General features: G+C 38.5%; 1 protein-coding gene across 3 annotated transcripts; it reads left to right on the forward strand.

Moving 5' to 3' along the window:
* Positions 1–6,423: 6,423 nt before the first annotated feature.
* On the forward strand, positions 6,424–10,625 carry LOC148010535 (putative mediator of RNA polymerase II transcription subunit 26b). Of its 3 annotated transcripts, none has more exons than XM_087672049.1 (10): positions 6,424–6,620; positions 7,437–8,000; positions 8,105–8,173; positions 8,403–8,485; positions 8,692–8,759; positions 8,857–8,966; positions 9,088–9,115; positions 9,208–9,641; positions 9,799–9,889; positions 10,011–10,625. In XM_087672049.1, exons 2-10 carry the CDS (start codon positions 7,599–7,601, stop codon positions 10,139–10,141), a joined length of 1,416 nt encoding a protein of 471 aa, XP_087528175.1. In that variant the 5' UTR covers positions 6,424–6,620; positions 7,437–7,598; the 3' UTR covers positions 10,142–10,625. The 3 variants fall into 3 exon arrangements, with proteins under 3 accessions (XP_087528175.1, XP_087528173.1, XP_087528174.1); XM_087672047.1 differs by having other exon boundaries at positions 6,425–6,620; positions 9,796–9,889; positions 10,011–10,623; XM_087672048.1 differs by lacking the exon at positions 6,424–6,620 and adding an exon at positions 6,686–7,156 and having other exon boundaries at positions 9,796–9,889; positions 10,011–10,623.
* The last annotated feature ends 219 nt before the right edge of the window (positions 10,626–10,844 follow it).

Raw genomic sequence — 10,844 nt, forward strand, 5'->3', positions numbered from 1 at the left:
CTTAAACCATGCCTATAACCTTACATGGTCTAGCAATAATAAATAAATGTTACAAATAGTAAATAGTCATGTGCACTAAAGCAATGGGTGCACTAATAAATAATAATCCATGCACCAATGGCACCACACTAGTAAAAATAAAAATAATTGCATTTGCACCACTCTTGCTACTAATCTACCCACCAAAAACACAAAACAAGTTAAATCTCACCTATTAGCTTGACACATTGAGATCCATGTCACATGCATACATGTGTGGCAAGTCACTACTATGAAGCTGAAGCTAATAGAAAATAATAATATCATCCCAAAAAAATCCATGTGGTGCATAGAAAATATTTATAAAATTAAAAAATAAACTCATTTAACTCCAACTTATTTTCATAAAAATCAACCACATTAAGTATCATAACACAAACCATGAATAAAAATCAAGTACAAACAAAATTCCATTTAGGAACATCTAAACATATTTTAAAACTTATACATTATGCCATGAAGCATCTATGATCAAATTTGCAAGCATCTATAATGTAGATACTAGCATTTAAACCTTCTCAACAATTACTTCTTGTAATGTAAAGCCTCCACTTGTATAGACTGATCCCAAAAGCCTTGTGTATGCCCAATTAAGATCAAGTTATGAAAATATACAAGTTTTCCAATACTCTTTGTGATGATCTATTGAATCAAGGCAAGTGACATACAATAGAGCTCATATGATCTACTAAAAAACGATAAGCATTATGAAGCTAATTTTGATCCTTGCACATTAAGATGGATGATCATGGTATGCACAATGGATTTTTAAGGTGCCGAAATGGCCAAAAACCTTTAATTTTCTAAATTTTTATGTTATCAAAATATCAATCTTTGAAGCTCCTTATTCAAACTCATGCATGGTCTATCATTATCTATTTATTATTGCTGATTGCCCATGTATTAGGTGAGACTTTTTATTGTTCGTTCTTGTTAATTTCTTGAAGTTTTTGTTATCATAAATGCACGCTAATCCATTCTTTCTATCCATGGAATTCTACACTAATTCTAGTCCAACAAACTCGTTGCCTTCTAGAGAGGACAATGCATCATAGTAAGAGAGGGTGGATTTGCATCCTTTCAATCTCTCATAGTCAATCATCATCCTTCTTTTGCCTCTACCTGATATGAAATAGAACAACTAAGATGGCATTCTTCTTGCCCTTGATCATATAAAATAGAACCAAAGATGTAGGCTTTTTGACCCTAATAACCACGACCAAACAAGATCACCTTAATCGTAAAAGGGCATTTATCATAATCTTAGTCATACCATGTCTTACATGGTAGTTTCTACTCTCAACTTCCTTTACCCACTCTATCCTTTCTTCCTCGTTTGATAAAAAATACAAAGAAACCACAAAGTAAGAAGAAGATAGACATACAAGATAGAACAATTACCTTGTGGAGTGTAATTGAGGATCAAGCATAGCTTACATGTATTCATTAATCCAATTGTAGCCTTTGCATAGTTTTGGAGCTCTTTTCTAACCCATGTATGCCTCTATACCACCACCTCAAGCTCGTTGTTCCCACTGACCATGGTTCTCCAAGATCCGCTAAATGCTCAAGAGGATGAGAAAGAGAAGAAGAGCACAAGTTATGGCCATGGAAACCTCTCTTCCCACAGCATGACCTACTACAACAATGATGATAGAGATGAAAAGAAAGCAAGAGAAGAGGTAGATAATAAAGGCAATGATGTTATTGATATCCACTAGTGTCTTCAAGCTCCATGATCATTCTTACTCTCAATCCCTCATAAAATGCCATCTCAATGTTATTTCTCTTTCTCAGGCATGGTGTGAAAAGCCAAAAACATAGATGTCTTACACTCAAAGAAAAAAGCAGAGGTTTGAAAAGACAAGGCTCTAGGTTAGCACACACAAGAATGATGTTTCTATCGATTTCCAAGTTTTTGTACACTATTGTTTATTACAATCATGCACCTTATACCCTTTCTCTCTCTCATGTACAACTTTTGGCCTCTTACATTGCACACACATTTTTTTTCGTGATATCTTTGTAGATTGTAATACATTCTTTCAAACGCTTAATTTTTGAGCCAGACACTTGGATTTGCTAAGTAATTTCTAAGTGTGTTGTGGAACTTTAAAAACAATGAGCTGCTTAATAATTTGAGAGATGGCACGGTCTATGTCAACCGAAAATTTCTTCACGTGATTTTTCAAGCTCCCAACTCCTCTATTTTTTACTTTTTTTTCCATCTAATGCCCCATTGCTATTTTTAGTAAGCTTGCTTTTGTATTGCCTTTTGCTTTTTCTTTAACTGCTAGCTCTTGTTGACTTTCTTTGACTTTTTTGACCAATGTTGACTTTTCCTAAACATATAACTTGCTATTTTTGGCCTTTGTTGATTAAGGTTAATAGATTTAATGACCATTCAGATTCCATAGATTTTGGACAAAGATATGCACATGTGTGCATGCATGCGGCCACACACAGAAGCATGGATGGCATGCACATAGGGGTGTGTGTGTGTACACGCACATGCACATGTGCACACATACACATACACACACACAAGCATATGCACATGCATGTGCATGGACCAAACTACAAAAATGCGTGTTTGATTGATATGTCTTTAAAGGGATCCTCTTTGATACAAAGTTTTTATTTGGTCAAAGTTCTACTCATACACTCATTGCATCCACATTTGCACATAGATAAACAACCATACACGTGTTTGGCTTTTTTGCAATTGAATAGTGCCTATTGAGTGCATCGCCTTGTTTAATATTTCTTGTTGATACTTTTTATACGCAAGACTTTGAAGCTTGGGCTCTACCATCCCCACACTAAACGTCTTGGAAAGGGTTTATAACCTCATGAAAGGACCTAACTAACCCCTTCGCATTCTCGCTTTTCAGAACACACCTCACCATTAACCAATTTTTCAGTTTTGATGCGGAGTTGTTTACTACCAAACCATATGTGGATAAACATAAAAAAGATACAAGTGATTAGCTTGTCGATTGTGACAATTCTCATTTGAGGTTCTTTTTATTAAAGTCACAGTGGTCAATTCGATGTGTGCATTGAAGTTCTATCAGGAAAGAGCCTCTAAGTGGAAGATGCATGTTATTAGAAAGTTTTGACAGATGTCCATTAATAGGGCACTAACATGTTGAGGGGTTTGGGGGGAGGGTTGACAAAGGTGCTTAGGTCACACGCACATAACATTGTGATTGTGTGAAACTCAAGTTCATGTATGTGAGTTTTGAAGGCCTTACACTCCCAAGGCAAGAAAGTTAGAGAAATCAAGGACCACATGCAAAATATGATGCAAATGGTTTCTAACATGTCACACTGCTTATCAACTTAAGAATTTTGTAGCTTTAAGATACGTTTTCCATACTTTTGTTAAGCAAATTTTCAATGATAAGCACAAATCCACCTTGTATCAGCTTTTAAAATTTGTTTTTTCAAGTATGAAAAAGCAAAGATGGTGATAATGTGATGTGGCAAAGGAGATAAACTAGAACAAAGGAAAACAACTTTATGGAAGTACAATATATTTGTAAGGTTTTTGACCACATATAAAACCTATGGAAAAGGGGGCCACTTGACATATGACGTTATTCAAAAGGAGTGGTCTTCTACTAGTAAGGCTAATTGCATGCCAAGGGAAACCCTATGAAGAGGTGTATTGGCACATGGCTAAAGCATATAGGTGCCATTTTTTCACGCCACAAATAGATTTGATGAACGGGCAATATTCCCCACCCCTGTAATGCAAGTCCACACCTAAGGTGATAAAAATTAAGCAGTTCCCTCACTCAAAGAATGAAAACATTGAATGGGACTTCAACTCCCTCCATCTATGTGGATGTCCATTGGCTTAACTACTAAGCCACGCCCCAATTCATGACGCTATCCAAGCATTTTGTAACGTCAACAAATAGTGCCCAAAATTGTGGATTTTAGATTGGGCGGGTAGGGACAGGCGGTGTGCAACCACCCTAAGTCATGTGAAACGAGTAGCTCTAATTCTTCTAGGTGGCTCCATAAGCACCTCCATCTCGATTTTGCACCCCAAAGTAAACAACGAATTATGGCTGTGAAAGTAGCCAAAAAGCACAGTTTAGGCATTGCAAATTAAACCTAACTACTATTCTTTCGACTAAAATTACAGGCATCTTGTGGATTTGATAGCCAAAGGCATCATAGCCTTCAATTTCATGTCAAAGAATTACAATTGATTTACTACAAGATTAGTTAGACATGTTATTTGTGAAGGGGATGACTAATCTTGGGCCATTTTCATATATAGGAAAGTGAGAGTCCAAAGATTAGGATTGAAGCAACATACATAAAGTCCATGTTAATACTTGTGGTATAGAATTTAATGCGATATTCAACTAGAGTTTGCAACATAACTAGCACTATTAAGATGTACTTCTTTAAGGCTTTCAACCATGACTCCATATGTACATCAACAAATGTCAAAAGGTACCCCCACTCTCATATATCATTTTACACATTAACTACACCCACCATCCTTCTTCTTTGAAAATGTGCAAAATTTGTGTGCCATGATGGCGAGATAAATTCTAATTTTTTGAGAGGAGAATTATTGTTACTCTAATAACCTTTGTTAGTACTAAAGGCAAATCCTAACATACCACTTGACCTTCTACCTCTATTGCTTTCACAACTTATAAGCTTTCTTCATATTTCCATCTCCTACATTGAAAGGACAATGAATTTGTGTTGCAAGGTGTTGAGCACAAAGTTGTTGAGCACAAAATTCCAAGAAACCATATACCTTTTTTATTGCAATGGTTAGCTTTCACATGAAGGTACAAAATAAGCCTTTGAACATGTGAATGGGCACTTCTAGGCCTACTTATGGTAGTTTGAATCATAGTTGGTGTTGTACAACATCATATGATAATGGCAAGGCACAACTCTTAGTTGGTCTTCAATACTCCACGTTAGTTAATGTCAAGCTACAAGGCTCAAACTTGCAAATCTTAAAGTATTTCAACCATTTCCTAGTCCTATTAAAACATCAACAAAATCTTTTTCTTTTTGAATAAAGGATTTGGCTCAGTTCCCCAATATGTTTTCCATTAAATAATGCACTTACGAGTTCAGATGAAGGGCTTAAGAGTATTATGTAAAATGCATATGAAAGGGAAAGCTTGGATATGCACATGCATGCGTGCACACACACACACATGCACGCACGCACGCACACACTAAAGTGTACAAGAAAGGTTGAAGGAATCTCGAACACACACGTGTGTCTTTTATACAACCATACAATATTTTGAAAGTCTTGGTTTTATGAAGTCTTTCTAATGCAAAATCTTGTCCTAATCATGTACTTTGATGATGCTTTGTGACCATTGAAACTTATGTTTAAACTTTGAGCATACCAATACATAAAAACATAGTTATTCTAGGGAGTGAAAATGTGTAAGAGTTTGTTGCGGATGGTTGAAGTTGAAGTATATCAATAATAAGGAAAATAGCATTGTTGTCAAGGACACATCTTCTACATGTGCTTCGACATAGTGATATATATGGGAAAGGATGACTTGATAGTCTATCTATGTATTTTTTATAAGCTTTTATCACCCTAGAGCTTACATTGTGATTATTAGTTTGCTTAATGTTTTGTGCTACATGGTGGTGTTCCTTAGGGTTCTAGCATAAACTAAGTTGAATCTTAGGGATTCATGATGGGGGATTCTAATGACTTGTAGAAATAGCGGCCCAAAGAACACGAGTAAATGTGAAGTTTTAAGGTACTTAACAAGGTTGTGTCTAGTAAAAATCCGTAGTTTCGAGGGAGATTTGTAGCTAGTTCAATTATCAACCCTTTACAATATGAAGTTAGAAGGCTAGAATAAACAATAGCCCTTCGGCATTGGTGTGGTGTGCCATGCAAGGATGAGTCTTAGCTTGTGTAAATCAATTGCTAGAAGACTAGCACAAGAAGTTTTAGACAAAGTCTCACTATAATTCCCATATTGTGAATTATAGCAGCATCATGAGCTTCTGTTAAGGGAGGGAGTGCATATCTAGCTAGGTGCGGTTGTTGCGGGCCCCTAACCTAGGGCTAGCAACGCGCTACCACTGATTGCGCTTAGCCAGGTATGTGGTGCCTTAGAGGAGAAGCTCACGATGTTGAATACTGTAGGGAAAAACAAGGAAAAGAGTCTCCTTTTCTTGCGTGGGAAATTGTTGAAAACTTATCATGTAGAGGTCACTAAGCATGTGAACAATGTAAACTTAACCAGGGTTAATGCTGAACCGCGGTTAATTGGGCGTGGGTTGAACAGGCGTATGTAAATCAATCATGATATTGTGGTAAAAAAGCCATCATAACGATGAGAACTTGAGGAGAAGAAGAAGAAGAAGAAGAAAGAAGGCTGAGGGGAGAAGAAAGCTGATGATGATGGAAGCATAATCTGTTGTATGCTACCGTCTTTTTTTAATGCTCCCAAAAAGAGAGAGAGACAGAGAGAGAGAGGGAGGGAGGGAGGGCCTGATCAAGCCAGAGAAGGAATTGAGAAGAAATACAGACAGAAAGAATGCGACTGAACGTAAGAATCATCACTCTATCGATTCATACATTGTGTAATAGCACCACGATCAGTGTGATCTTATGTTTCTGCGACACAGAGAGAGAGAGAGAGAGAGAGAGAGAGAGAGAGAGAGAGAGAGAGAGAGAGAGAGAGAGAGAGAGAGAGAGAGAGAGAAACACAGATATGTAGCATCCATGGTGTCCAGTCTGTCATCTTTCTGGTTCTCTGAACAAGGAGAATGTTTTGGGCACACAATTTGATGATGAATTTAGACCTTTCGTGTGTGTGTGTGTGTGCGTGTGTGATCGTCACGTTCTTTCACAGTTTTGTTTTGCTTCTTCCTGCTTGTGCTTTGCATCCCTCAGGTTTGATCAAAATTGCATCTTCCTTTCTCAGTAGTAAAGTGTTTTGTTGGTAGTAGTCCTTTCTTTTTTTCTTTCCCCCCTGTTTCTTTCCTTCTTTTCCTCCTCTCTTCTCTTCTTTCTCTCCTCCCCTCCTGCATGCTTGCTGGTTGCACCTGTTCATCTTCCTGGCTGCAATCCTTCTCAAGAAAGGTTAGTTGAAGCTGTATCATGTATCAGTCATTTATAACCTCCTTTTGATTTCCCTTGTGGCCCTCCATTTGAGCTTTGAAACATCCAGTGGAGTCTGTCTGTACTCTGTGATTGGGCGGTGGGTTCCTCTAAACAGACCCACACCTTGAATGATTCCTCTGAAAAGACCCACACTTTGATCCTTTGGCCAATTTGAGCCAGCTTCAGTTAGTTTTCTCAAGGTTACATCTTTTTTGCTTTTATAGAATTGTTTATTTGGTGTCTGTAATCCAATGTGCAGGGTATCAAAGGAGCTGTTTTGCCACATCGCTAGAATGGGCTAAGGGCCATCAAGACCGCAGGATTCTCTTGTCAGGAACATTTTATGGTTGAGCTTAGAAATTAAGAAAATCGCCCCACCTTGGACTGATACAGACACTGCCATAGGACAAAGTTCGAGATCATGGACCAATGGAGGTCCTATTTTGCAAAATCAGGAGCAGACATATGGACTGTCATTGAAAAAGCCATCATCCTTGCGGCCACAGATTTCCCTGTCAATTTTAAGGAGAAACGGAGTGAGATAGCAGAAACCCTGTTTGCAAGAAGGCTGCTGAAGTTGCATTCGGGGAATATCGGTGCTACTGTGCTGAGTGGATCAGTGGTGACAGACGTGACTGATCTCAGGGAGGAAAGTGAGGCTAAAAGGCTTGAGAAAGGCAGAATTCCCAGTGAAAGAGTGGAGGATGAACAACTTTGTTGCAGCCAGGCAGATGCTGAAGCTCTTACAGATGAGATGGAGGAGGACACACTAATGATGAAAGACATTCAGCGGATTAAGGATTTGATTGCAGACAATGAAAAAGTATGTGATTGCAGTCTTGCAAAAATAGCTCCTTTTCTTGGTCTATACACCATCAACGTTTATGGTGTTCTAATTTGGCTGTTTTTCCATTGTTCTGGAAACAGCCTGAAAATGTGATCTTTGAGGCTTTGAGACAGTTGGAGTATATGCAGATTACAGTGGAAGCTCTTAAGGTTGTGTATACATTACTTATACCCTCCTAAACAAGTTCTACATTGTAGATTTTAACAGTCCAATGACGAAAAATTGTTGGTATGATGCATTGCACTTCATTCTCTTTTGAATGATGCTTGTTATCATTGGCCAGAGCTTTCTTTAGTAGCATAGGTGTAGATTCAAAGCTATAATGCACTACAGATGTTTTGTTACAGCAGTAAACATTGAGCTACCTTTTTGCAACAGGCTACTGAGATAGGGAAACAGGTGAATGCTCTTCGAAAACACACTTCCAAGCGTGTGCGTGCTCTAGGCAAGCAGCTTGTCAGGTGAGATACTGAGGCTCTCAAGAAACAAACTTTGGGGTTCTCCATGTAAGCAGACTAAATGTATACTCTTAAGGTAGCAGATTGTGGTTCTGTTCTGTCTCTGTTATAATGGGTCTTGTCAAAATAGGATTTCTTTCTTCATTATCTTATCAGTTATGCATCACAGTTGAGGTGGTTTTGTTTCTCTTGTTTTTGAAACATTGTAGGAGTTGGAGAGAAATGGTTGATGACTGGGTAAAAAATGTGGAAGATGTAGCTGCTGCTGCTGTCACAGGTACTCAAGCCTACAAGATCGTTTACTTGTTAACTTTCAGCACTCCTTCGTTTTGCCTATTTTGCACATTGTGATCAATGTGCCATGGAATGTTCAGAGAATGATAGAATACTAGAAACTGATACGGAACATGTGGGACTGCCATCACCACCACTCGATAAGGGTGCTTTGCTGGCTGCTAGAACAACTCCTGATGAGATGTCTCAGGTATGTTGCAGTGTGCATTTTTTCTGAGGGTGTTCACTGCAGTTGTCTCCCTTATTAAGCAAAGTGCTAGCGTGGTCTTTCTTGCCTATTCTAAGGTTGTGATATACGGTTGGTTGCACAGCTTTTCAACCTTCTGGATGATGATTACTGTAAGTGCTTGCAGTCACAGTTGTGATTCTGCTAGGTCATTTGAATGTGTGCATTATTAGTGGAGCTTACCAGTCACATTGTAAATGTGCAGGTGCACACCCAGCAAACATAGATGACCCATGCAATGAGAATGCATTTTCCTTGAAAGATGATATTCATTACTCAGCATCGAGGAGCATCATGACTGATGGCAGTGAGTATGATGCTAAGGCAAGTACTAACCGAAGCAGTGCAGCAGACGAAAGGGGCAGTACAAATAGGCATAGCAGCGAGCAAAAGTTCGAATCAGTGCCTCGACTATCATTCAGCCAACGAAGGAACGACTCTGCTCAGTTGGACTCTTTTGATGGCCAACCGAGCAAAACAAGTCATGTAGCTGCCTCTGGACCAGGGAGACCAGTCAGTGACTTAACCAAAGCAAGAGTTATGACAAACCACCCCACAGCAAGATCTGTTGAAGCTTCCACAACTAGCAGAACCTGTTCAAGCAGTGGAGACAGGAGCATGAAACCCTTGGGTGTAAATGTAAGTGTTGACTCTGAATGGCCTGCCGACATTCTGAAGCGAACTGTGTACTGCTGGCTGCTTTATCCACTTTGGAGATTATGTTTGGCTTAGAAGTACATTCATTCCATAAGAAGCATATCATTTTACTCATACTGGCCATTTAATTTTGTAGAAGGGTTCAGCTAAGTCTCAATCTGAAAACCTGGAGGAAAAACTCGAGGTGTCCAAGAGGAAACTCAATGATGGGTATCAGCTAGCTCGAGATGGTTAGTTGGTTTGATTGTTTTGAAGCTGTCAAACTGTTTGATATGCTGAATTGACTTCACTGATTTAGTTGAGTCTTGATGTTTGTGCATGCTTAACATTCCCTGCTGTATTATGCAACAGTGAAAAGGCAACATACTGTGCAAGTGTTGGAAGTTCCAGATATTCCAAAAACTGCACAAGTGCGGGGAAAGATGAATCCTCCTGCACAGAGGAAAACGGCCTTACAGAGTGGGACAAGGCGGTATGCATGATATGTTTTGAAGTATCATCCGTGATTGTAATGAAGACTGTTTATGAGTCTCCCACGTGGACGAGTGTATGATAGTGTTGAGAGTTTCATGACTGTCCGGTATATGTGTTAAATATAGGAAGTTTTGACCAGCACAATAGATCATTACATAGGGTGAATAAATGTATCTTTGATTGTCAGCTTCTGGCTGTTTTGTATTCAACATCATCATCCCAGTAATGCGAGGATAATATTTATAGGTGTAAAATGCTAGTTCAGCTTTGCTTTCAATGTTCAGTGTAGAACAAAGATTAGCTCCATTCGGGTTTCCTGCAAAACGGCATTGTGCATGTTGGTGTCATGAAAATCTGTTTGATATGCCCCTACCTAACATCTCAGTCCACACCTATCCGAAGGGGGGGATTAGGAATGTAAAATTGACATTATAAAGTAAGCTGCATTAGCTTCTTGTAACTGAAAAAAATGATATGAGAAATTTTATTTGGTGTAAGCATTAAACAATTGAGTAAGCTTGATTGTTAAAGACATCATTTGGAAAAGATGTATAAGAGCTAGATATTCATGTTGTTCTTATGGTGAAGAATGCTAGTTTTGAGAACTTTAATGTTATTCAGAAGTGACATGTGAGGATAAAATTGTGTTCAGAACCTCGTTTCAGCTGCTAGCATTATTATGGAATCCAATTATGAGCTGGAATACAAGAG

Source organism: Lygodium microphyllum, chromosome 29 (assembly GCF_053477565.2).
Source record: "Lygodium microphyllum isolate KBCC chromosome 29, Lygodium_microphyllum_v1.1.10, whole genome shotgun sequence".
NCBI lineage: Eukaryota > Viridiplantae > Streptophyta > Polypodiopsida > Schizaeales > Lygodiaceae > Lygodium > Lygodium microphyllum.

Coding starts and splice junctions, on each gene's coding strand:
- LOC148010535 (XM_087672047.1), top strand. CDS start 7,599: ATGGACCAATGGAGGTCCTATTTTGCAAAATCAGGAGCAGACATATGG. Junction 8,001..8,104: donor TGATTGCAGACAATGAAAAA/GTATGTGATTGC, acceptor TTCTGGAAACAG/CCTGAAAATGTGATCTTTGA. Junction 9,642..9,795: donor TGAAACCCTTGGGTGTAAAT/GTAAGTGTTGAC, acceptor TTAATTTTGTAG/AAGGGTTCAGCTAAGTCTCA.